At 40.1% G+C, this 27609-nt stretch overlaps 1 protein-coding gene and 2 long non-coding RNA genes across 6 annotated transcripts in view; 2 read left to right on the top strand and 1 right to left on the bottom strand.

Annotated features, from left to right (window-relative positions):
* LOC309608005 overlaps positions 1–27609 on the top strand; it is a 702496-nt gene that overhangs the window by 352639 nt on the left and 322248 nt on the right. The gene's annotated exons all lie outside the window — the stretch shown is intronic.
* The window catches only part of LOC309608012, a 336604-nt gene that overhangs the window by 63291 nt on the left and 245704 nt on the right, over positions 1–27609 (top strand). The gene's annotated exons all lie outside the window — the stretch shown is intronic.
* Positions 1–27609, bottom strand: part of PRIM2 (DNA primase subunit 2) — a 320025-nt gene that overhangs the window by 22294 nt on the left and 270122 nt on the right. For 3 of the 4 annotated variants that reach the window (XM_082347210.1, XM_082347211.1, XM_082347209.1), the window contains 2 exons: positions 11553–11621; positions 4493–5122 (listed from right to left, as the gene is read on the bottom strand). In XM_082347210.1, the coding sequence (XP_082203336.1) occupies positions 4901–5122; positions 11553–11621 (291 nt within the window). In that variant the 3' untranslated portion in view covers positions 4493–4900. Of the gene's footprint in view, positions 1–484; positions 5123–11552; positions 11622–27609 lie in introns of those variants that run through there. The other variant, XM_082347208.1, reaches the window with a different exon arrangement.

Raw genomic sequence — 27609 nt, forward strand, 5'->3', positions numbered from 1 at the left:
CATGTGGAGAAAGAGGCTGTTATGGCACGTCCCGCCTCTCCCTTCACGTGCCACTTGACAACGGCACTTTGCTTCTATAGAGGGCCCGGGCTTCTTCCACATACACCGTCGGTTACAGTCATACCACACCCAGCTCCTTCAGGCTGTCTCTGCACAGCCTACCCCAGTCCTCTCCCTGGGATTTTCCTCTTAACCCCGACTCCAGCGCCCAGCCCCTGCCCATACCAGTGGATGCGCATCTCAGGCTGGGGCGCACAGGGAGGTGGCCTGGACCGTCTGTGCAGGTCTCCCTCTGTTCCGCCTGCCCAACAAACCGATTGTTGCACTTTCCTCTAAGCCCCTGAAGCTCCCTTTCTGTCCTGGCTGATCTCCCTGCCAGTGACGGGGTTTTCCCAGACGCGAGAACCTTTCCTTTTTTTCAGCTCCCTCTTAGGGACGCAGGTCCCATCTTGCTTCCTCTCCCCCACCCCACCTTTCATCCTACCTGGTTACGTGGAGATTTTTCTTGTCCTTTCAGGTGTTTGAGGTCTTCTGCTGGTGTTCAGTAGGTGTTCTGTGAGAATTGTTCATTTGTAGACATATTTTTGATGTATTTGTGGGAGGAGGTGAGTTCCACGTCCTTCTACCCTGCCATCTTGATTGGAACCCCCACAGATTCTAAATTAAATGCATTATTTGCTGAATTTACTTTCTCTCCATGCTTTCAGTGTAAAAATTCAAACACACTACTATACATAAAATAGGTAAACAACAGGGACCTACTACTGTACTCAACATCTTGTAATAACTTATGATGGAAAAGAATCTGAAAAACAATGTATGTATAACTGAATCACTGCGTTGTACACTTGAAACTAACCCAACACTGTAAATTAACTATACTTCAATTAAAAGATTCAAGAAACCAAAACCCCTCAAAGAGCCTCATAGTTCCATTATGGTGAAGGAATACCTAGAAACATAGGGCTGAATTGAAAAATCCATCATGCATTTATTAGCAGTGCTGTTTCACTATCTTGTCATCAATGTTCAAAAACAGTCTTGCACCTGAAGGCTCAGGGAAAATACAGAAGCTCTATGTACAGATATATTCTTTAGCTTTTGATAAGGTTCTACAGTGATAATTCTTGGAGAAAATAAAATGTCATGAAGAATGGACAAAAAAAGCTTATGGGACAGAAAGCAAATCCAATAACAGGAAATCGTATCACTTTTGGCTGGAAGGTGAGATGAAGTGGGAAGATAATTTCCTACAGGTGACAAGATTTCCATAGCATCACAGAGCTAATTGCCTACAATGCCAATTACAGTGAAAAGCCTTAGACCAGGACAATAGCTACCTGTCAAAAAGAAGCTCCATTCTGAAAAGGAGGCCAGATGTTCTGGGTAAATAAGTGATTACCTGCATGTAAGTTAGATACCCTTGTGAGAAACACTACCTCTGGGCAGACAGTGTCTTTGGGAAGCCCACTCCCAGGTAACACTGTGCACCTTCCAGGGCACCTGACAACCAAACCCGCACACCTGTTCAAAACGCACCATTCGCACACGGTGCTCCTGTCTGTGCGTTGAAAGGGCTGCCCGCTCCTCTGCAGCAGGGCCCTCCCTGACTGTCCAGTTTCCTCAGGGAGCAGTGCCCTGCCTTCCTGGTTCTGGCCCCTCTGGCTCCCTGCCAGCCTTCTCTCTCCTCCCTTTGCCAACATTAGAAAAGAAGCTAACAAATGGATCTAATTACCAGAGTGGTCTGAGGCTTCTCGACTTTCTTTCCCTTCCAGCTGTAAAGATGTCCTCAGACCGAGCTTCACGTTCAGCACGGCTGTCAACTCTGTTTAATGCGCACTTAAATTTAACGTCAAGCTGATGCCTGTGGAAGACCTTGATTAAATTTGCAAACAGTAGTCTCTAGCCAAACAGGAATTTGAGAGTTGTCTCATTTCGCCTTTCAAGCTTAAATCCCAGAAGTTTTCTTTTCTTCTTTGCAAAGAATTACAGGAGTTTGCTTGCAAAGACCCTGAGTATCAGTAAGGTAGCAAAGTGTAAGAAGCAAATTCTCCCCATGCTTTTACAAAGAAATCCCTCAGCTTAAAATTCTGTATGAATTAAAGATCCTTCCCATGGCTTTATTCTGCTCCCTCTCATTCAAAATCTGTAACTATTCACTTTCACGACTATAATATTATAAGTATTCCTAAAAAGTTTACTTAAAATCTTCCTAGTGTTCTTTCATGCACATTGCAATTAAGAGTTTTATACTGTCTTGGCAGAGTGAAAAACAAAATGAAAGAAATGGGATAGAATCTCCACAAACAATGTCAGTGCTTCTACCAGCTGCAAATTTCCAACCTGGTTTCTGGCTTCGACTGTCTCTTCTTTTGTCTCTGACAATCGTACAGCCTCTCCTCCTTGAAGAGGTAATAAAAGACCAGAAGTTAAAAGATCCGGAAGGCCCATATTCTTTTTCATTGGCTACTGTTTTGAAAAGAGGCTGCTGGCTTTTGATTTTTCTTTTGAGTTCTTCCTATATCATCTGATTCAAACAGGTCTTTCAAAGAAAACAATCAAAATTGTCTAGACCTGTGAAGCATGAAAAATAAATTGCTTTTTCCAAGGCCACAAACCATCAGAAAGGCATTAATGTCTATCTTCTTACATAAACCTCTAACCCCTATCCTCTAATTTACACACTTCACAAAATATTTATATATTCTTCTGTATAATACATGACAGGAGATCAAGCCTTATTACAAAGAAATGGAACTGGTAATACAACTAATATTTAAACTAGTGTTATTTTGGAGTTTGACTAGACACAAAACATTCAAGTTCTTGAGGCTGATAGGATAAAATAGTCAACTCAGACATATCTGCTTGCCGTCGAGGGCTCTGAGCTGTTAGCTGATGGGCGCACAGGCTTCAAGAAAGGAGAACGTGCGGCAGGAGAAAAAGAGCGCCTTGCAAATTGTGCCAGATATGAAATACCCTTTCCTAAGATTTCTCACAGAGCTACAGTAGCAAGACTGCTGCTTGTTTTTCCCTTCTGATACAACAGAGACCTACCTTTCTATGCTTGGCTTTCCATCACAACTTAATTCTGTGGTTAAAACAGCCACATGAAGCACTCATTCTTAACATTAAAAAAAAAAAGGGTGTGGTTTTGCAGTTCATGGATGAAGTGGTCGGCAGTCATTGGATTCCTGCTGAGAATTATACATGATACAAGGAATAGCAGATGGTTTCAGAAGGGAGAGATTAATAGAGGTAATTTGTAGTGGAATAACACTATTTTCTGAACGAGGTAATAATTCACAAAAGACAAGCAAAGGTTCAGATAATATCTCATTTAATTATATGTTACTAAATATTCCAAGAAATCTTTGCTCAGCAGCCTAAGATAAAAACCTGATGAGCTGACATTTTTAGGTTCTGATGCTCTGATCCTGTTTAAATCCTTTTCTCATCGCTGCAGTTTCCCACAGGACTTAGAATGTGGTACTTCTAACAGTCCAGTTCTCTGAATACAATACAGTGTCTCATGTGATTCAAGAGGATAAAGGGCAAAAAGAGTGGATATATGTATACGTATAACTGAATCACTTTGCTGTACACCTGAAACTAACAAACACAACACTGTAAATCAACTACACTCCAATAAGAATTAAAAAAAAAAAAAAAAAAAGAGGATAAAGGGCAAGTACCCTTTTCCCCAGGAAAAGAGGACTGTATAGAATGGTATTTTTACATAATCCAAGGGAGCAGGTGAGGACAGGTTACATTTCAACCTGGGTCTCCCCTCTACGAGTCCAAATCCTCTGGGTGAGTGAGCAGAGCCCACGGGGAGGAAATGTGTCAGATCAGGGGCCTCTCCAGGCACACAGTGCATTAGCCACTCGCCAAGGGCAGACAGAGAGCAGGACGCTGATCCAGTGCCCCTGGGACCAGCCACAACATCCACCAACTCCACTGCTGGCACGAAAACAGGCATTATTACAAATATGGGAATATTCACCACTGAAGTTGATGAATTTACCAAACCTACTTGGCAGTTCACAGCAGCCACAGAAGCAATGAGGTATGGAAACTAGGGGTGGAATGAAGAAACACTGCAGACTCTCCTTAGAACCTTCTCCCCTTAGTGACGGGCTGTTCTCCCCGAGTGAATGGAGACGACAGCGGATAAGGAGGACCATCACTTTATATAATAAAATCCTTCTATTTGTTAACAGTATGACTGTACACATTCCGTTTCTCTTAATTCCTGAGTCACAACTCACTTCAGTAAAGTTTGCCACCACTCAAAGGGGTAAAAGTTCTCCTTGCTGATGTGGAATAACCTCAAATGACCAACTCAAGAGAAAAAGGAAAAAGAAAAACAGTTTAAAATCTTCACTGGTGATTTGGCAATACGTTGCATATTCCAAAATACCACTTTAAAAGCTGAGGTAATGTCTCCTCTGTTACGGCATAATATGACTCACAATTACACGCAGACACGCTCATTATACATTTTGATATTTATTAACAAAAATGGTCTAGAAAAGGCCTGGGTCAACATTACAGTGGTATAAGTGTTAAAATAAAAGCTGTTCTTAGTCGTACTGTTTCTAGGGGACTGTAACCAGTCCAGAAAGCTGTTTTATCTCCTAAAACGGGACTTAAATCACACCATTCAAGCGTTAGATTTCAAAAGAAATTCTTCCTCTTCTCTTTTGTCAAAGCAAAATATACCGGAGGTCTTTGTTTTTACCTGCAAGGCGGCCTTCCCGTGAAGCGCGTGCACGTGCGGATGGATGAAAGGGGGTCGGGTGGAGGGAGAAGGCAGACAAAAAAGAAAAAGATAAAATTGTAAAGTAGGAAATAAAAACTAGTGAGGAAGACAGGCTACCAACTGCCCAGGAATCGTTCACTGAAGCAACTCCTCCAGTCCCTCCAGATCCATTTCCAGAGAGGAGTTGAGCGAGGCCAGAGCAGATGACACATCCTTGCTTCTCTGGACACTCGGTTTGGGTTGGGGCGTTTCTGGCTGGACAGATTCCTTCTTGACGTCTTTACCTCCACTGAGGATCCGCTGGCTCTCAAAAAAGAACTGGTTTGGATGACTCAAAGAAAAGCCACAATCATCTACCTGTACAGGCAAGCAAATGTGTATCACATTAATACGTAACAAAAGTACAAAAAAAGGGACGTCAAGAACCACCCAGACCTCATTCAAAACCTACTCAATACACAAAACACAGATTCTCGTTCAAAACACTCAAACCACTGCTTACATGATTTCACTCACAGGGAGTTTCAGCCACCGCCTGACAGTGACGAATCTTGCGCTCTACGTCCAGCCCAGACCCTTGCACGTGGCTCTGCTTCCCCACCCAACTCCTACCTGCCACCTCAGACCGCTCAAAGGCATATCCTAGCATTGCCTGGCATCTTGTTGGCCAATAAATATTTGTTAAAAAAAAAAGAAAAAGAAAAACAAGAAAAAGGGAGGGAGGATCTTTCCAGATGAGTTGGGTTTGGAAAGATGAGAGAGTGAAAAGCTGGGATAATGAGGTCCAGGGTAATGTAAGCAGCAGGACCCCAGGGGCAGGGTGAAGAGGAATGTCTGGGAAAGCAGGTAGTGCAGGTGGGCTGCTGTGAAAGGCACAGAAAGGGGTAACAGGAAATAAGGTTGGAAAGACAGGCTGGGGCCAGACCACAGAGAGCCTTGACAACCAGGGTAAGTAGCCTAGACCTAATTTTGTAGGCATCACAGAGTCACCAAAATTCCTTAAGAAGGGAAGTGATGCGATTAAAGATATGTGTAATCTTATGGTAGATTAAAATGGATTAGCAGGGAGTTACCGTCACAGTTCAGGATGAACCTTCTTAACAGGTGGACCCATAAACAGAAACAAGGTCTTTTCCGGTAAGACTTACTTCAGAACCTCAGGATTCTCTGATTCTCTTTAGTCACTTGTTGATACATGTTGGACCAATACTTTTATAATAATTCAGTGTATAGCAGATTGATAGTGTACACACTGATTTAAGAGTTACTACCCAGATCACTAAGAACAATTTTTTACCTGCTACTTTGCTGCTTAATTTCAAAATGTTTGCTGAATGTTTTATCTAGGATTTTTTATTAACAATGGAGTCATTTGTGAACTTCTTTATTATATTGTTTTTCACCCAACTCATTAAAAAACTGGTAGATTCAATATAAAGTTTGCATTTTACAAAGTGTTCCATGAAAACTAAGTTTATTGCCTAGCACGTTTCAATCAGAAGACTTTATGTTTTTTATAAATAGAGAATATTGGAGATTGGAAAGATGTAGGGAATACTTCAAACTGAATCTCCTCCATGTACAGACTAGGAAACTGAGACCCAAAGAGATTACATGGTTTAGGCAAAGTCATACAGCACTAGTAACTGATCTGTCTGAATTAGAATTCAGGCCTTTAGATCACTTAGTTACTCTGAAATCTGTTTTAAGAGGTTTTATGGAAAGTCAAACAAACTTACAATCATATCATTATAAATATTATTTCTAGAGATAAACTTGTCTATGAAGATTATAAAAAACACAGTGGTGTCATTTCATGCAAAAAGAAGCTAGCACCTTTTGTGATAATTAATTACATATCAGGTATTTTCTACACCTTGCTTCAAGTTGTCAAAAGTGTCAATATATCTATCACAGAAGATGACTCTGTGGATTAAAGTGAATGATTAGATTTCAATGTGGACAAAATGAAATATGGTAATCTTTATACTAAGCCTCAGTTTCCTCCCCCATGAAATGGAGGTAATAATAGCAGCTATGTCATAGGGTTGCTATGATGAAAACCAAAGAAATATGAGTGTAAAAAGAAAGAGTAGTTGGTTCTATGAAATCTAAATTAAATGCTTGGAAAGACTCAAGAAAGGCAAGTTACTTAAAAAAAAAAAAATCAAAACCGAATTTCCCAAAAGATAGGGAGAAAGATCAGATTGCTTTGTTTTATAATTACGTTCCTTTTCCACTTTAAAGAAACCCAAACTGGAAATTGGTGATGGTGTATTATGCATATGGTTTTTGAAAAAAAATGAAATCTAATTCCAATCCCAAACCTACACTCAAACAAAAGACCCTGCCCTTATATCAAAGGATTAGTAAACAAATGACATTCAAATGTTTTACCTTTAAAATGTAATGTTTAAAAAATACATATTTTTTATGACTGCCCATTTTAATTAATACTTTTATTAACCAACTAAAACAACGCCAAGGGTCTTGAAATGAGGGCCTGTAACCATGGTTCTGTATGATGTCATGTTTCTCAATTTCTCTCTTAGGTCTGCAATCACCCTTTCTTAACTCATTTTGTTAAGTAAGCTCATTTTACCAAACATCTATTAAGATGCCTGGTAGCATGATGAACTTATGAAGAGTTTCCTTCTGTTTACTGGATTGTATTTCTTCTAGGATGGGTTCTTTCTTTTGAGTGTTTTCCTTCTTTCACTTTTATTTTTGCCTGAAGGAAGTTATCTTTCATTTTGCTCAAGGAAATAAAATTAGGGATTTTTAGGGAGGAAGGGGAGAAGCATAAACCAAATAGAACGAAAATAGATTTTACTTTAAAATTAATTAGTAAAAAGAATAGAGAAAGAGATTTACCCACATCTAAATCCCACATTTCACTTATTATTGCTTCAAAGTCAGCAGCTCTTTCCTTTACTCATTTAAAAAAAAAAAAAAGGAATATTCAGTTTGCTTCATTCTAGATTTGGAAATACTAAGTGAGAATTTTCGCAATTTTGTCTGCTGGGAATCTTGTTTCTTTCCTTGCCTTTTTTCTTGTTTGGTTGCTATGGGTGATGTTTTTTCTTTGTGGTTGATGATTTTTTTATTATGTTTTGTACATTTTGTTAAATACTGGGAGAGGGAAATTCTGTGATGCATCTTCATTCTGTCCTGTTATCTTGGAAGTCCCAAAGTACCATAAAGAGCTAAAATAAGACTGGTAGAAGAAAGGAGTGGGATGGAGCCCTTTATAGGCTACATTATAAATTTTGGATTTCACCTGAAGAGCAATGGGGAAGGCTTTTAAAGATTTTTTTAAAAGCAGGTTACTGAAATGATCAGGTTTTTCTGTTTTAAAGATCACCCTAGCAGCTGTGTGGAGGAGAAAGAACTGGGCGGGTGCATGTGTGCAGCTGCTGGGAAAGGAGTCAGGAAGGCACTGCAGTGAGTGACCCTCATGAGAGACGGTGCGGCTCCCGGCCCAGGGTTTTAACTGATCTCCACAATGATCCTGAGTGATGATTACAAAGCTTAAATGTACTTGGTATATACTGTTTAAGATTGCACGAAAATGTGTGATAGATTTTAACAAAATTTTTGTAGAGACTTCTATGGTGAAAAGGGAATTATGCTCAGCTATTTGGAAAATAAGTATTCAGAATGACTCAGCGCTTAAAGAGATCTATTTCTAAAGAAACTATTTTCAATTAAAATCCAGAGTTTAATCTACACAAGGCCTAGTGTTTTCATTTACAAATGGAGTATGCCAAAAGAAAAAAAAAATTCACTTCAATGTAAAACATTGCTCCCTAAAAATACTGAGGAAGACAGATTTCAAGCAGGCCAGCTTTTGATATCTACTAAGTGAATCTCTCTCAAACATGAGCTTGGAATGAGCATGTTCTGCACACAATGACCTTCACACAAACATAGGTCTCATATTTCTGCCACAGAAAATGTGGATTTTGAAGGACTGGAAGCAATACTCTTTACCTGTGGGACGTTTGGGTTTTAATCAAGAGGTTTTGCAATGACAGCTTATAATGAGGCAGCTGGTCTCACCAAAAAAGCCATATGGAACCACTGCAGCACTGCTGTAAATGTTATCAGTTAACTGGTTCATTTTCAAAACTTTCATTAAAGTGAGTTTAATCACAGAGGCCTCAAGAAAATAAACATAGGAGGTTTTTTTGGGGGGGGTGGGGAGCAGGCAGAATGGCAGCAACATGAAATAAAAATAGATTCTATTTTTAAATTAAATTAGAAAAAATAATAAGCAAAGAGAGATATTCACAACAAAAAATCTATAGTGAGACATCTAGTGGATACAAACAGCCTTTTTATTCCCTTGATTTATATGTGGCTTAAAGTAGACTACTTCCATATGTGGGAGGATTTAGACATATGTCTTTTTAATATCTTCATTAATCTAAGGCAAGTTTTAAAAATTGGCTATAGTAGTAATACTCTTGCAGGAATAATCAATAGGAGAGATGCTACAAAAGCAGATTTGAGAAATAAAAAAGCACTTCTTTTTAGTGATGTCACAAACTCAGTGTTTAAATCTAATTTTCATATCTTCTCTAAAAAAAAAAAGGAAAGAGGTTGAATAATAGACCTCAATTTGTTAAAGTTCTGAGGCTTCTTAATTAAAACGGTCCACAAATAATTAAGAACATATATTAAATTAAAACTCTCAAGCTGAGCAAGCAAATTAAAGAATACAGTCTACAAGGGAAAGAGTTTGCAAAGATGATGCTGAAAATACCAAACAGATGTGGTTTATCTGTTGAGATTCCTATTCTGACAAAACTGATGAGAATTTGTTGTTGTTGTTTACTACTTTATTGATGTTTAGTCCTTTCAACTGTGTGAAAATAAAATTTTCATGTTTTTAAATAAAAACACTATTTTCAACAGTTAGGTGTAATAGTAAGAGGACTGGACCCCCAGCCCAGAGCAGACCAGGGTTCTGGCTCCAGACCTCCCACTAACCAGCTGTGGTCCCTAGGGCGTCACACAGAATCACTAGGCCTGTTTATTTTTTACCATAAACTATTTAGGCTGCATCATGAATCTAGACAGGAAAATACTAATGGCCTCCACAGCTGTTATTACAAATACAGTCCCAGGTTTTACAGAACAGCAGTCAGGGTTAGATCATGAGCTCTAGATGAGGTCCTTGACAGCCTGGTTCAAATTCAAGCTCCACTCCTTAGGACCTTAGGCTCTCAGCCTCTCTAAGCGTTGTCATGATGGGGATGCAAATCGTGCCCAGCTATGGTCTGCAGTGTGGACCAAAGGAGCCAGTGTGTCCAGAGCACTAACTGCTGGGCCTGGCACACGTGAAGGGTTCTGTAGGTGTTGGCTGATATTACCATTATTATTTTCATTATTATCAGTGATGTTATATTTTTCCTATGAAATATGTAAGAAATTCTGCAATTATATAACCAAGAAAGAAAAGTTATTTCATGAAAACTAGAAAACATAAAAGCGATTATAAAACTTAGCATATTGTGGGGACTTCCCTGGCAGTCCAGTGGTTAAGACTCCACCCTTCCAATGCAGGGGACACGGCTTCAATCCCTGGTCAGGGAACTAAGACCCCACATGCTGTGCAGTGAGGCCAAAAAAAAAAAAAAAACTTAGCACATCGTGGTAGCTGATGATGAATTCAATACATGCAGCATCTTTTTTGGGAAGGTCACGAATCCCTTTGAAACCTGATAAATGCTCGACTCCAAAAACGCACATATGTACTTAGAGAAAAAAATGTTTCAAGAGGTGCATGGACCTCTGGTGCATTCTTGGCTGTCTTTCCTAGGTTAGGAACTCATGAACGGGACCAGTACTTGCAAACTGGGGGTCTGTGAGCTAAGTCGACCTGCAGATGTGCTGTTGGCCTGCACACGGCCTTAAAACTTGTCAATGTGAACGTCTCTAACAGCATGACTTCTTCAGTGGTGTTCATCTCAGGCAGTTTCACTTTTTTGGCTTATCTGCCTGACCCCTGCAGCCCTTTGAGTTTGTGACCTATGCTTTACACCTCTCAGGACCTACTAGCAGGCCTTTTGTATAGGAGGCTGGCAAGAAAACAACCAAACACGTTTCCCTGACTCTCTTGCAGCTAGGGGTCCACTGTGTAACCTAGGTCGCCATGCAGATAAACACAAGACTTGGGAACTAGGTTAGGGTAACGTGAGTTGGCAACCACAAGTAAAAGCATCCAGTTTTCTACAAGAAAGATGGCAAAAGCCTTTGGTTCTTCTGGACAGCTGAAGCCAGTGTTCCAGACCTACTCTGAGAAGTGGTTACCTAAGGCCTGTGGGTCCAGTCCGGCCCAGAATTTGCTCTTGTAAATAAAGTTCTACTGGGACAGAAGCATGTCCGCGCCTTCACACACTGTCTGGGCTGCTTTTGCACGAGAGCAGCTGTGACAGGGAACACGTGGACCACAAAGCTTCAAACTTTCACGACCTGGCCCTTCACAGAAAGTTTGCCAACCCTTGGTCTTATCCCTAGAAGTGGAGTGGTGGGTGGCAGCCATAGTAAGATTTTCTCAGGATGTAGCTTCTCTTAGTTACAATATTCCTGGTTCTGTAGCATCCAAGCTTAATTCCCTGGCCCTTCTATAAATTCTATAAGCAACCTCATACCGTGTAATAATTCCCTTTCCACTGAAAATAGCTGGAGTGGTTTCTACTGCTGCAGCAAAAAATCCTGAATGAAACACAGAGTAACAAAAGACAAAGGATCAGGTTATAAAGTTTAAAAATTTACTTACATTATGTGTCATCTCGAAGAACTTCTGACAGGCTACCTGGTAGTGTGTCCCTTTTACTAAATCCAAAATCTAAAATGAAGGGAAAAAAGAGAAAGAAAACTTAGAAATTAAGTTTCTAAACCACTGTAGCTCCTGGTTGCCAGCCTTTTCATAATCTTCATTCCAGACAGGAAATGCATTAAATCATGTAGCACGCTGTACCCCTGCAGCCTGGACACCGTGATAATTTTGACATCATACAGTAGCTGTTTAGGTTGGCATTAAACCACTGATGACAAGAGAGAGTAAGTGATTTCGCTGACCTACCAAATGTGAATTTCAGTAACTTTACCTTGACAACAAGATGAAAACAGATCCTAGTATTATGACTTCGACAGTTATTGTCAGAATATCATATTGCAACATCTCTTCCAAAACTGTAGATATAAATCTAGTAATCTAAATGGTTGGTGCATGAAGCAATCAAGTATACTATTTAGATTTTTATTTTCCACATTACCAGTTTGTACAGATACAGCATAAAATACAGCTGTGTGCCCATCAGAAAAATTTAATGTAAACCCTTCGGATGAGTATCTGTGGAGAAGGAATGCTTTTGCCTTCAATCAGATTTGTCCTTTTTTGAAATGAAGTTATTTCTAGTAAAGCTCAGCAGAATGTGAGAGTAAATAGTCTATTCTGACCATCTATTAGGAACATCACCCTATCTTTTGTAAATACAATTTGCTTTCCAATTCTACTTCATGTAATCTCTTCAGAACGGCACAAACTCCCATCCTTATCAGCAGACTGCAATGCCAGTTGAAATTTGTAAAGTTTTATCACCTTTATCACCTCCCCTGACAAATAAATAGAATATATATTTGGCCTATTCATAAAACACAGTAAAATGCTGAAATTAAGAGACAGCCTCAAATGAAGGAAAAAATAATTCTGGAGAAATGTTAATTTCTATCCCTTTTCAAAAGGCTGACCTTCCTATGACAAAAAGAAATGTACATGAAGTCTCAAATTCTTGCTATCCTCATTACTGAATATAGCTTACAACTTTTAACAGATACACACAAAAAATTACAGGGCAGAATGGGCATCACATTATACTGACAAGAGTATGCTTAAAAGAACTGTTTTTCTCTGACTGTCTTATAGATTACATTTCTAAATTTCAGGTCACCTTTTATTAAATCCTACGTGAAAGACCCGTGTAAATGCCAACCAATCACAGCACCCAGGATTCTGCCTGTCTGCCTATTTGAACTGTCTACTTTTCTTGAATTATTAGAGCAAAAGTGAAAAATAAATCAGTTTTAAATGAATGACTATAAACTCTTAAAATGAAGAAAGTCACCAAGTTTTTAAAGTAATTCTAACATTCTGAGCTCATATTCGCCTATGTTTTTACACATAGATAATTCAAACTGTGCTGAGATAAACTTGCAATTGAGTACTGGCAAACATCAGTGATACCAAGGTATGAATATCTATGAATTACAATTTTGGAGAAGCAAGGACTTCAAACATAAACTTAAGTTTAAATGATGCCATAAATTACCTGAAGAGAAAATGAATTCACAGAAATAGACAAAAATCCCAACTGTATGGTGTGTAATAAACTCCCTTTATTTAAAAACAAAACAATGAATCTAACATCTTATTCTGTGTATATACATTTCTTGTTTATATATATACATATATAGGTATATTTAGATATCTTCCTTGCAAAATAAATATGTAACATTATATATAACAATCCAGTATATATGTTTGGGAAACATGCTATAAAGAAATACTTATAAGAAACATACTAATAAAAATACCTAGTTGGGTGACATATACAAAAGTTATTATGGGAAATTGACAGAGAAGCCACAGAATGTGAGAAAAGCTGATGTATCTTGAAATTTTAGGTTCCATCAAAAAATTAAATTTAGATTAATTACACAACAATCCCCTCTCCACCCCATCCCCTACTCCACTCCAGAGACTAGGCTCTTCCTTAAGGAAAATCATTCACTTCTCCTCTGACATTTTTCTTCATCTTTCTAGGAAGAATTTTTATTTGAAGTTTTCTTGCAAATTCATAAATAAATCATTTGCCTATCTATCCTTAAACAACTTCACCTATCATGTTGCAGCACATTTGAGTGGATGAAAGTTTCTGCACAGATGTAGAGGTGTAATGGGGAAAAGAGGCAACAGGGTGTTTTTCACTGGCTAGGAAAGCTGTTCAGAGGAAGATAAATTGACTCCCAAGGAGAAGAGAGAGGGAAGAAGAAAGATAGCAACTAACAGGTCAGGGAGACAGTAAGTGAGCCAATAGGAGAAACTTGAGAGAAAGACTGCTCTGAGGTGACTGGGTATTACTGGTAGGGACTGTCTTCATTTCTCAGATGAAAAAATATACTCTCTTAAAATAGAGGAGTGTGTCTGTCTAGTGTGGGCCATTTAACTGCAGAAAGAATTAAAAACTGAAAAATCATATGCAACTGAATGATCTTGTTTTCCTTAAGAGAGTTTTTCCTTAAAAAACTTACATGTTTTAAATTAAGATAGAACTTCCCTGGTGGCACAGTGGTTAAGAATCTGCCTGCCAATGCAGGGGACATGGGTTTGAGCCCTGTTCCGGGAAGATCCCACATGCCGTGGAGCAACTAAGCCCGTGTGCCACAAATACTGAGCCTGTACTCTAGAGCCCGCGAGCCACAACTACTGAGCCCATGTGCCACAACTACTGAAGCCCACGCGCCTATAGCCCGTGCTCCGCAACAAGAGAAGCCACCGCAATGAGAAGCCCACGCACCGCAACGAAGAGTAGCCCCCGCTCACCGCAACTAGAGAAAGCCGGCGTGCAGCAGTGAAGACCCAATGCAGCCAAAAATAAATAAAATTTTAAAAATAAATAAATAAAATAAAGATAGAAAATGTGAAATATTACTAAAAAGAAATCCAACAACAAATAAAAATATATACTTTAGTTTCCCATTATGATCTACATTAAAGAGATACAGGAAAAGACAAGGGTCTTGGACACTGAATGAGGTTTGGTTTTCCTGAGTGGAACGGGGAGCTGCTGCAGTGCTCTAAGCACGGGAGTGAAGTGGACGACTCAAATTTTCACCGGATGTTCTGCCTGCTGTGCTGGGGGCAGGGTGGAGAGTGAGCTCATTGCAAGAGTCCAGGGGACAGACGAGGGGGGCCTGGACCAGGTGCTGACAGTCGTAGTGGGGAGAAGGGGTGCAATTAGAGATAGAAGCATTTCCCACTTCGTGGCCATGGGCTGTTTTTGAAAAACAGCTGTTCTATGTGAAAACACTCCACAAGGGCCTGTCTCCCCATGTTTTGGAGTAAAGAACCCTCTCCCTACCCCAACTGACTTCCTAAATAAAATCCAGTAAGATGCCCACATATCAGTAGGAACTAGCATGTAAAATAAATGTAAAACACCACAAATATCGCTTACTAGTCGCTAGGCAACGTGAGGAGTAAGAGTGTGAGGCCTCAAGCCCCCTAGAGTCAGCAGCCATCCCCTGCCGACTTCAGCCTTTGCACAGGTGAGTCTGCTGCTCTGCTGTCTGCACACAGCACAACTGCAGACCACCTCTGCACCTTCTCTTCTTAAATTTTCTGATACAAACATCCCTGGCAAACACTGTATTAAGATATCCCACAGGTACGTCTATTTTTAGGATGGTGCTGGTGCCATGTGCTGATGGTTGGGTGACTCCAGGGCAGGAAAGACAAAGCTAACAATCAACAGGAAGGGAAAGGAGAAGTGGGGTGTGAGCAAGACACTAAAATGTAGTTCGTCAAACAGGAGCAAAAACCGAAATGTGGCAAATGAAACACCAAAAGCCAAGAAGGACAGATGTCCGGAGGGCTGTGTAACGGAACTTGGAGTCAAAGCTTCAATTCTCGGACTGCAGTCAGGCACCAGGTAAACCGGACTACAGTCAGAGATCTCCACCAGCAAGAGAGCACTACAAGCTGCCACAGCATTATGCTATCTTGGCACCAGGTTGTCCATCTGCACTCGGATTGACAAGGAAAGGAAGGAAAACTGCAAAGGAAGCAGGCCACCAAGCATCCTTCCCAGTGTGGCACTGAAATTTAGAACTGCTGGAGAATCCTGAAGCAGTTTCATCAGGACTTTTAATATCCAGTGAGGAGTTTTTAAACAAACAGGATTAACCAAGATGGCGGAGTAGAAGGACATGCTCTCACTCCCTCTTGCAAGAGCACCAGAATCACAACTGGCTGCTGGACAATCATTGACAGGAAGACCCTGGACTTCACCAAGGATACCCCACGTCCAAGGACAGAGGAGAAGACACAGTGAGACTGTAGGAGGGGCGCAATCAGAGTAAAATCTAATCCCATAACTGCTGGGTGGGTGACTCACAGACTGGCGAACACTTATACCACAGAAGTCCACTCACTGGAGTGAAGGTTCTAAGCCCCACATCAGGCTTCCCAAGCTGGGTGTCTGGCAACGGGAGGAGGAATTTCTAGAGAATCAGACTTTGAAGCCTAGTGGGAATTGATTGCAGGACTTCGACAGGACTGGGGGAAATAGAGACCCCACTCTTGGAGGACACACACAAAGTAGTGTGCGCATCAGGACCCAGGGGAAGGAGCAGTGACCCTGGGGGAGATTGAACCAGACCTACCTGCTGGTGTTGGGGGGTCTCCTGCAGAGGCAGGGGGTGGCTCTGTTTCACTGTGGGGACAAGGTCTCTGGCAGCGGAGGTTCTGGGAAGTGCTCCTTGGCGTGAGCCCTCCCAGAGTCTGCCATTAACCCCACCAAAGAGCCCAGGTAGGCTCCAGTGTTGGGTTGCCTCAGGCAAAACAACCAACAGGGAGGGAACCCAGCCCCACCCATCAACAGTCAAGTGGATTAAAGTTTTACTGAGCGCTGACCACCAAAGCAACAGTCAGCTCTACCCACCACCAGAGCCTCCCATCAAGCCTCTTAGATAGATTCAACCACCAGAGGGCAGACAGCAGAAGCAAGAAAAACTACAATCCTGCAGCCTGTGGACCAAAAACCACAGTCACAGAAAGACAGACAAGATGAAAAGGCAGAGGGCTATGTACCAGATGAAGGAACAAGAAAAAACCCCAGAAAAACAACTAAATGAAGTGGAGATAGGCAACCTTCCAGAAAAAGAATTCAGAATAATGATAGTGAAGATGATCCAGGACCTCAGAATAAGAATGTAGGCAAAGATTGAGAAGATGCAAGAAATGATTAACAAAGACCTAGAAGAATTAAAGAACAAAAAAACAGAGATGACCAATACAATAACTGAAATGAAAACTACACTAGAAGGAATCAATAGCAGAATAACTGAGGCAGAAGAACGGATAAGTGACCTGGAAGAAAGAATGGTGGAATTCACTGCTGCGGAACAGACTAAAGAAAAAAGAATGAAAAGAAATGAAGACAGCCTAAGAGACCTCTGGGACAACATTAAACGCAACAACATTCGCATTATAGGGGTCCCAGAAGGTGAAGAGAGAGAGAAAGGACCAGAGAAAATATTTGAAGAGATTATTGTCAAAAACTTCCCTAACATGGGAAAGGAAATAGCCACCCAAGTCCAGGAAGCGCAGAGAGTCCCATACAGGATAAACCCAAGGAGAAACACGCTGAGACACATAGTAATCAAAGTGGCAAAAATTAAAGACAAAGAAAAATTATTGAAAGCAGCAAGGGAAAAATGACAAATAACATACAAGGGAACTCCCATAAGGTTAACAGCTGATTTCTCAGCAGAAACTCTGCAAGCCAGAAGGGAGTGGCATGATATACTTAAAGTGATGAAAGGGGAGAACCTACAACCAAGATTACTCTACCCGGCAAGGATCTCATTTAGATTTGACAGAGAAATCAAAAGCTTTACAGACAAGCAAAAGCTAAGAGAATTCAGCACCACCAAACCAGCTCTACAACAAATGCTAAAGGAACTTCTCTAAGTGGGAAACACAAGAGAAGAAAAGGACCTACAAAAACAAACCCAAAACAATTAAGAAAATGGTCATAGGAGCATACATATCGATAATTACCTTAAACGTGAATGGATTAAATGCCCCAACCGAAAGACATAGACTGGCTGAATGGATACAAAAACAAGACCCATATATATGCTGTCGACAAGAGACCCACTTTAGACCTAGGGACACATACAGACTGAAAGTGAGGGGATGGAAAAAGATATTCCATGCAAATGGAAATCAAAAGAAAGCTGGAGTAGCTATACTCATATCAGATAAAATAGACTTTAAAATAAAGAATGTTACAAGAGACAAGGAAGGACACTACATAATGATCAAGGGATCAATCCAAGAAGAAGATATAACAATTATAAATATATATGCACCCAACATAGGAGCACCTCAATACATAAGGCAACTGCTAACAGCTATAAAAGAGGAAATTGACAGTAGCACAATCATAGTGGGGGACTTTAACACCTCACTTACACCAATGGACAGATCATCCAAAATGAAAATAAATAAGGAAACAGAAGCTTTAAATGACAAAATAGACCAGATAGATTTAATTCATATATATAGGACATTCCATCCAAAAACAGCAGATTACACGTTCTTCTCAAGTGCGCACGGAACATTCTCCAGGATAGATCACATCTTGGGTCACAAATCAAGCCTCAGTAAATTTAAGAAAATTGAAATCATATCAAGCATCTTTTCTGACCACAACGCTATGAGATTAGAAATGAATTACAGGGAAAAAAACGTAAAAAAGACAAACACATGGAGGCTAAACAATACGTTACTAAATAACCAAGAGATCACTGAAGAAATCAAAGAGGAAATCAAAAAATACCTAGAGACAAATGACAATGAAAACACGACGACCCAAAACCTATGGGATGCAGCGAAAGCAGTTCTAAGAGGGAAGTTTATAGCTATACAAGCCTACCTAAAGAAACAAGAAAAATCTCAAGTAAACAATCTAACTTTACACCTAAAGAAACTAGAGAAAGAAGAACAAACAAAACCCAAAGTTAGCAGAAGGAAAGAAATCATAAAGATCAGAGCAGAAATAAATGAAATAGAAACAAAGAAAACAATAGCAAAGATCAATAAAACTAAAAGTTGGTTCTTTGAGAAGATAAACAAAATTGATAAGCCATTAGCCAGACTCATCAAGAAAAAGAGGGAGAGGACTCAAATCAATAAAATCAGAAATGAAAAAGGAGAAGTTACAACAGACACCACAGAAATACAAAGCATCCTAAGAGACTACTACAAGCAACTCTATGCCAATAAAATGGACAACCTGGAAGAAATGGACAAATTCTTAGAAAGGTATAACCTTCCAAGACTGAACCAGGAAGAAACAGAAAATATGAACAGACCAGTCACAAGTAATGAAATTGAAACTGTGATTAAAAATCTTCCAACAAACAAAAGTCCAGGACCAGATGGCTTCACAGGTGAATTCTATCAAACATTTAGAGAAGAGCTAACACCCAACCTTCTCAAACGCTTCCAAAAAATTGCAGAGGAAGGAACACTCCCAAACTCATTCTATGAGGCCACCATCACCCTGATACCAAAACCAGACAAAGACACTACAAAAAAAGAAAATTACAGACCAATATCACTGATGAATATAGATGCAAAAATCCTCAACAAAATACTAGCAAACAGAATCCAACAACACATTAAAAGGATCATACACCACAATCAAGTGGGATTTATCCCAGTGATGCAAGGATTCTTCAATATACGCAAATCAATCAATGTGATACACCATATTAACAAATTGAAGAATAAAAACCATATGATCATCTCAATAGATGCAGAAAAAGCTTTTGACAAAATTCAACACCCATTTATGATAAAAAACTCTCCAGAAAGTGGGTGTAGAGGGAACCTACCTCAACATAATAAAGGCCATATATGACAAACCCACAGCAAACATCATTCTCAATGGTGAAAAACTAAAAGCATTTCCTCTAAGATCAGGAACGAGACAAGGATGTCCACTCTCACCACTATTATTCAACATAGTTCTGGAAGTCCTAGCCACGGCAATCAGAGAAGAAAAAGAAATAAAAGGAATACAAATTGGAAAAGAAGAAGTAAAACTGTCACTGTTTGCGGATGACATGATACTATACATAGAGAATCCTAAAACTGCCACCAGAAAACTGCTAGAGCTAATTAATGAATATGGTAAAGTTGCAGGATACAAAATTAATGCACAGAAATCTCTTGCATTCCTATACACTAATGATGAAAAATCTGAAAGAGAAATTATGGAAACACTCCCATTTACCATTGCAACAAAAAGAATAAAATACCTAGGAATAAACCTACCTAGGGAGACAAAAGACCTGTATGCAGAAAACTATAAGACACTGATGAAAGAAATTAAAGATGATACCAACAGATGGAGAGATATACCATGTTCTTGGATTGGAAGAATCAACATTGTGAAAATGAGTATGCTACCCAAAGCAATCTACAGATTCAATGCAATCCCTATCAAATTACCAATGGCATTTTTTACGGAGCTAGAACAAATCATCTTAAAATTTGTATGGAGACAAAAAAGACCCCGAATAGCCAAAGCAGTCTTGAGGCAAAAAAATGGAGCTGGAGGAATCAGACTCCCTGACTTCAGACTCTACTACAAAGCTACAGTAATCAAGACAATATGGTACTGGCACAAAAACAGAAACATAGATCAATGGAACAAGATAGAAAGCCCAGAGATTAACCCACGCACCTATGGTCAACTAATCTATGACAAAGGAGGCAAAGATATACAATGGAGAAAAGACAGTCTCTTCAATAAGTAGTGCTGGGAAAACTGGACAGCTACATGTAAAAGAATGAAATTAGAATACTCCCTAACACCATACACAAAAATAAACTCAAAATGGATTAGAGACCTAAATATAAGACTGGACACTATAAAACTCTTAGAGGAAAACATAGGAAGAACACTCTTTGACATAAAACACAGCAAGATCTTCTTTGATCCACCTCCTAGAGTAATGGAAATAAAAACAAAAATAAACAAATGGGACCTAATGAAACTTCAAAGCTTTTGTACAGCAAAGGAAACCATAAACAAGACGAAAAGACAACCCTCAGAATGGGAGAAAATATTTGCAAACGAATCAACGGACAAAGGATTAATCTCCAAAATATATAAACAGCTCATTCAGCTCAATATTAAAGAAACAAACACCCCAATCCAAAAATGGGCAGAAGACCTAAATAGACATTTCTCCAAGGAAGACATACAGACGGCCACAAAGCACATGAAAAGATGCTCAACATCACTAATTATTAGAGAAATGCAAATCAAAACTACAATGAGGTATCACCTCACTCCTGTTAGAATGGGCATCATCAGAAAATCTACAAACAACAAATGCTGGAGAGGGTGTGGAGAAAAGGGAACCCTCTTGCACTGTTGGTGGGAATGTAAATTGATACAGCCACTATGGAGAACAATATGGAGGTTCCTTAAAAAACTAAAAATAGAATTACCATATGACCCAGCAATCCCACTACTGGGCATATACCCAGAGAAAACCATAACTCAAAAAGACACATGCACCCGAATGTTCATTGCAGCACTATTTACAATAGCCAGGTCATGGAAGCAACCTAAATGCCCATCAACAGACGAATGGATAAAGAAGTTGTGGTACATATATACAATGGAATATTACTCAGCCATAAAAAGGAACGAAATTGAGTCATTTGTTGAGAAGTGGATGGATCTAGAGACTGTCATACAGAGTGAAGTAAGTCAGAAAGAGAAAAACAAATATCGTATATTAATGCATGTATGTGGAACCTAGAAAAATGGTACAGATGAGCCGGTTTGCAGGGCAGAAGTTGAGACACAGATGTAGAGAATGGACATATGGACACCAAGGGGGGAAAACTGCGGTGGGGTGGGGATGGTGGTGTGCTGAATTGGGCGATTGGGATTGACATGTATACACTGATGTGTATGAAATTGATGCCTAATAAGAACCTGCAGTATAAAACAACAAAGAAACAAAACAACTAATACTAAACTTACATTGGGTTATTTGTATGGAAATATGTTAATATAAATGTTTCAGACATTACATGAAATTTCCAAAAATCTTATATGTTCTGGTATAATGTTATAAGTAATAATCCTAGTTATTACTTTAAAATGTATATCTCAGAAATAACTAATTTTCTTGTCAACTGCATTATTATGAACTTTCATCAAATCTTTAACAGTGGTCATTTTTAAGTCTTTTGTCATTTACAGACAGTTCTGGGTGTACTCTGATGCTTTTGCAAACATGTTCCTATAAAAGGCTTTCATCTTCAAGAAATTCATGGAAAAGACTCTGACAAGTACAGGTTTCTGGTAACTGACTGTACTGCTGAACTGAATGAATAAGCATTTTCAGAACTCTAATGAAAAACTGATGAACTCATAAAAGTGCTAACAAAAGATCAAGATGAAAAAAAAAATCAATTACATGGGACTTAGTGAACTGATGAGGATGAGTATAATTTTTGTGACTGTCTGAATTAAAAAAAAAAAAATCCCACAAGGACTCAGAGGCAAAGAATATACAAATCAATTTTCACTGCAAAGTAAAGGAGCTGTTACAGTGGAGGATTACTGGAATGAATGTCAATATTATGACATAGTATGAGTGTGTTTCATGTTTGGTAATTGCAATCATTGTTGCTTTTGTTGTGGTCATCCATGTACAATGCTTGGTGTCAGTCTATTTATCTCTTGTAAAAATAAAATACAGTGTGTGTGTGTGAAAAAAAAAAGCTTCAGTTCTCTGCGATATGTCTGAACAGCCCTGGAAGAACTCAGAGACACTGAGAAGGCTGACTGCCAACTTGGCCGGGCTGACCAGGGAGGGGTTTACAGCAACGGCTGAAACGCATGACAGCTGTGATCACTAAGCCATCCTTCCTTCCTGAAATTCAGGGTCTTAGGAAGAGTTGGTCTCATTCAGAATTTAAATTTTTTGTGTAGTCATAATTCAAGTGACCTTTTTTTAAAGTGCTAAGTTTTAACAGAAGAGTCCGTGTCCCTGGGCTGTGGACAGATATGCCTGACTCATAGCCAGACGACTGTGAGCTTGAAGAGATGTTAGGTTCAACCAGAAGTGGTATGCTTTTCTTTGAAGCTGTAATTTTTCTTTTATGTTTTCTCAAGAATGAAGAAATACTGGATGTGGTAATATTATATGATGTATCAATGTTGAACTTACCTACCTAACCATGTTTTTTAAAATATGCTTTGCTTGGGGGGCAGGGGTGCATAGCTAGCTAGTTCATAATGTGCGTGTTTACATATATTTTTTGTGTTAGTCATGTGTTGAATATGACATTAAAATTTTTTTAAGAAAAAATATTTTGTAGAAAAGCCAGAATGAGGAAATAGGCAGTAGTGCTTTTGGACAGCGTGTGTCTTGCCAGCAGAGGTCCTGAAGGGCCAGCTCCCCAAGGCTGGGGCTCAGAGGCAAGACTGGCCAAAGGGAGGGTTCGAAAGAGAACCGGAGAGACAAACACATAAACACAGAGTGGAAAACTCTACAAGAAGAAGGAATATACGGAGATAAGAGAAGATAAATAGGAAGGTGAAAGAAGCAGGTGGGAGGAAAGTGTAGAAAGCCCAAGAAATGTGGTCAGTGAGACAGAGCTACTCTCTGCATGGCCCGTAGATGTCACCACACAGCCCGCAGCCTGCAGCTGTGCCCACCCAGCAAGGACACAAACCCCCTCCAGCCCCCACAGTCCTTCTGGAAGAGCCACAGCACACCACGGTTTCCTCGTGAACTAGCATTAATACCAAACTAACAGTTCTTTAAGGAGGAAACCAAATCAAGTGCCAATTCTGATGCCTAGGCTAGAAGTTTCCTAATTAGGCTTTAGAAAAATATAATTAGACAATCTGAAGAATCTTATCAAATAAAGGCTTATTTGAAAACAAAAGATTATTATTTAAAGAAAAATTCCCATGAAGGTCTAAGAATATTGCTCAAATGGCAATTCGAGTTTGGTTTTTAATGCCAATATTTCAAGGCTAAAGTATAAAATGTGAAGCTTAACAACTGTTCTAATACATCAGTAGTCAAAAGGCTAAGAAAAATTAAGAGGAAGAGTGATATCAAACTACTATATTTTGGTAACTCATATTCTTTAACTTTTTTATCTCTATATCTTAAACTACTTATCAGCTGACTAAAGTCCATCAAGAAGAATATTAGATAGTGTTTCTTTTGTTTTTTTTTAACAATGCAGTTTGTCATCTTTACAAGAAAACGTTCACCATATTTGTATTTCCTAAGTTTGGTAAAAGCATTAATTACACTTCATCGACTATTTCATCCTCAAGGCAAATTACTGTTTGGTTTTGAACTCCAATTAAGTGGCTAATAACCAAGATATCCTTGCAGGGGAGGGGCAAAGAGCAAATAAGGCGACAGTTTTCTCATTTGATTGGTGACAGATCACAGCCGTTGACAAACATATGCGATACGAAGTACTGGTGGGAAATGTTATATATTTATACTTATACACACACATATATACGTATGTGAAAATAGAAATATAGATAACATTTTATAACTTAGAGCCACCCTTCCTTCTCCCTTCTGATGCTCATACTCTCGGCCACCGAGACGTCCTCTCCGCCTTTGCTTCAGCACCTGCCATGAGGTCCAGATGGTTCTCTGGCGGCAGAATGCAGCCACCTGCCCATCCTGGGCTGCAGGGAGGAGACGCTGACCTCACCAACCAGACACGCGGCTCAGCTGTCTCTAACTCAAGGTCACGTTCTGTTTTATTTAAAAGTGATAAGAAGCTTGTTTCTTCCTAAAAAATCAACCTTTCAAGAGGAGATATTTGCTGATATTTTCCTGCTCCATTTCTAATCTTCCTTTATTTCGAAGGTGAGAGAAAACACAGTTGCGATGTAGAGTCTGGAACACTGTTGATCTTATTACTTGGCCCCTGTTTCTCCTACAAAACTTACAACTCTGCTGTGACCTTCACCTACTGGTGGGTCAGGGGCAAGTTTCCCACTCAAGAAGATGTGCTTTCCTTCGTTTAAATCATTATGTGCCAAGAATTTTTCTGAGTCACTTTTCATTGTCTATAAAAACATAGTTATCCAAATAAATTGATTCTACCTCCAAAGGTCTTTAAAATTAATCTTTTTCCTCTCCATTGTTAAGGCCCTCATCATTCCCTTTTTATTGCAAAGCTTCTTGATTTATCCCTTCCTCATTCAAGACAGCTTCTGAACTGCCACCATAGTAACTAACTTTCCTAAAACCCAGATCTAACCCTGGCATTGCTGGCTCCCAGACTCCTCATCCTGGCTCAAAAGGCCACGACCATCAGGCCACAGTCCCGCCCCCGCCCCCACCCAGGCCCCTCCTGCCCACCTGGCCCCTGGGTCCTCACACTCCAGTCCAGCTTCTCCCAGGGTGTATGCTTTGGAATTTTAGCTCACAAAACGCCAGTGATGACGCAGAGGGTTTTCTTGTCTAATGCACTGTTTGATTTGGTTTAGTCCAGAATTATCTAAGTTTCTTCAGGGCAGGACTTAACAGGGTGGTGTTTCTCAACTAGTCTGTCCCCAGAACCTGTTTTCATAGATCTCTCAGGACTAGGGCTCCTCAGAACACACCCTGGCGCCTTATCTGAATGTGCTCACCTCCCCTGAGTCTCACTCTAGCCCTTCTCCTGTCTAGCCTTCTCTCACCACACTGAATTTCTTTACTGTCTGTCTCCTCCACTGGAGTATCACCTCTGAGGAAGAGGGGCCTTGCTATTAGTTCATCACTATATTCCCAGGGTCCTAAATGGTAACTGGAATACAGTCACACCCGATCACATTTGCTAATGTTGAATGGATGTTCCCCCTTTGGCCTGATAAGCCTGACTTCCCTCCAGTGGGGAACTCCTACCCCACCTTCACACCCAATGCAAACGTCACTTCCTACGTGAAGCAATCCCTGATGTCACTCCTCCCTCCTCAGCAGATCTTCCCCTTCTGGCTCTTCAACTAGCATTTAGAATAATTTTTTAAAGCACTTCTACTTCATCATAGTTAATTATGTCTTGTAATGTCACTTGACTAAAAGCTCTAACACAGCTTCTTAAATCTTTTTGTTTCCAGACTTGAACATACGGAAAACTCAGCAACATGGATGGTGCTTGGGAAATGTTTATTAAGCCATAAAACAAATGTTTTTCCTCCCCAAAGAAACTTCCTTCTGTTTGAATCCGTCTTAGAGCACTTTTACCAGAGCGTTTGCAATTAGACAGTTGATTTCCATTTCTCTCTCTCTCTCTTTTTTTATTGGTGTAGCACCACAGGAAAAAAATTACTAACTTAATTTAGTTCTTCCACAGGCTTTAAAAGGGCTTGAGAGGTTTCTCCAATCATATTTGAGGACACTTTGGAGAAGAGAGCGACATCACTCCATCAAATTAACTGGAATCCAAATGTAGAAACCTGCCATTGCTGTGTATAGTTTACACAAACAGGAAAACATCCTGGTCTGTGTACACAACAGGCCCTGCCCGCACCTCTCAGATGAGCTTTCAGACTATGATCGAGTCAGTTGGTCACTCTCTCACTCCATCCACGCAGCCCACATTCACTTAGCCCCTTGAAGGGATACCAGGATTGGGTTTATAGAGATGAAAGATACCATTTATGTCCTCAAGGAGGATAAGGCCACAAAGACAGTCTGGAGGGGAGGACAGACAAGGGAACAAAGAGTACAAAACAGGTGTTGACCTGATACAGGAGAACACAGGATGCTACAAGAAGGGGAGGGGAAAGGGCTCAATATGAGTTTCAGGGGAGAACAGAACCAAGTGGTAATAATGAATCACAACGATGAAGATAAAGAAAGGGTCAGGGCAACCCAGACACGGGGACGACATGCAAAGGAGGCACAGAAACTCCAAGCAAGATGCTTGGGGACGGGAAGAATGTAAAGTATATTAGAAAGATGACCTGGCATCAGTGTGAAGGACTTTTGGGGGGAAGAGGGACTGTGGACAATGGGGAGAGAGCAGAGCAGAAGGGACAGACTCAAGGGGCCTGGGAGTGGTCGTGGATGTTGTCCTGACTTCCGGCTTAAGCATCTGGTGCTGCACTCACTCTCCCCAGAGGCAGAGTACCAAGGACACCGCCCACTCCTTCAAGACCAGGGCACACTGTCTCCAGGCTCAGAGAGTGCTGACGACTGAGAGCTGGCAGCAGTCCCGTCGGCTGGGGAAAGCCATCTTCCCCAGAGTGGCCTGACTCAACGACCGGCCGACGCAGCACGCTCCTATCAAGGACCAGTCACAGGGTCATCTCACCTCAGAGCTCCCTGTGGGACCAGCTAGAGACCACGTCCCCTTCTGCTCTGTCCTGCCTGCTCCTTCCCTGACAGGTGCTGACCCCGAGAGCACTCCCCAGCAAACGTCCTGCACGCAAAGCCCACCACAGCGAACCAGACCCCGACAAAGTGCAAGTTGTGGTTAGCTTGTTTGTTTGCTTTTGCAGGGAGAGGGATGGGAATCAGGTGAGGAAGAATAAGGTCCATAACAACATCTTATACACCTGCTCTGTCTGTATCAGATACTGTTCTGGTTATTTTACTTAATTACCAGCTCTCTAAATCTGTTTTTCACATATATATGCAGACACATGCGAAAAAGAATGCTTATAGCAATTTTTTAGGCCATTGAGATGCCTGGGAAAATCTGATCAAAACTGTGACCCTCCCCAATTAGAAAAGTGTGCCACACCTCATAAATCCTGAAATGCCCTGCAAGTCAGCTAAATTCTAAATAGAAGAGAGGCTTTCTGAAAGGTATATAACACTCAAGTTTAATAATCATATTACATTACTCCCTTATTTTTATCCACAATATAGATACCCTAATATTGAAAATGTCCCACTGTCTTTTAACTTACTATATTTGAATAAAGGTTTTGAATCATTAAAAATAAGTCCAACATTTAGGTTAAAGGATTTAA

The sequence above is a fragment of the Balaenoptera borealis genome (assembly GCF_965194805.1).
Source record: "Balaenoptera borealis genome assembly, chromosome: 12".
Classification (NCBI taxonomy): Eukaryota; Metazoa; Chordata; class Mammalia; order Artiodactyla; family Balaenopteridae; genus Balaenoptera; species Balaenoptera borealis.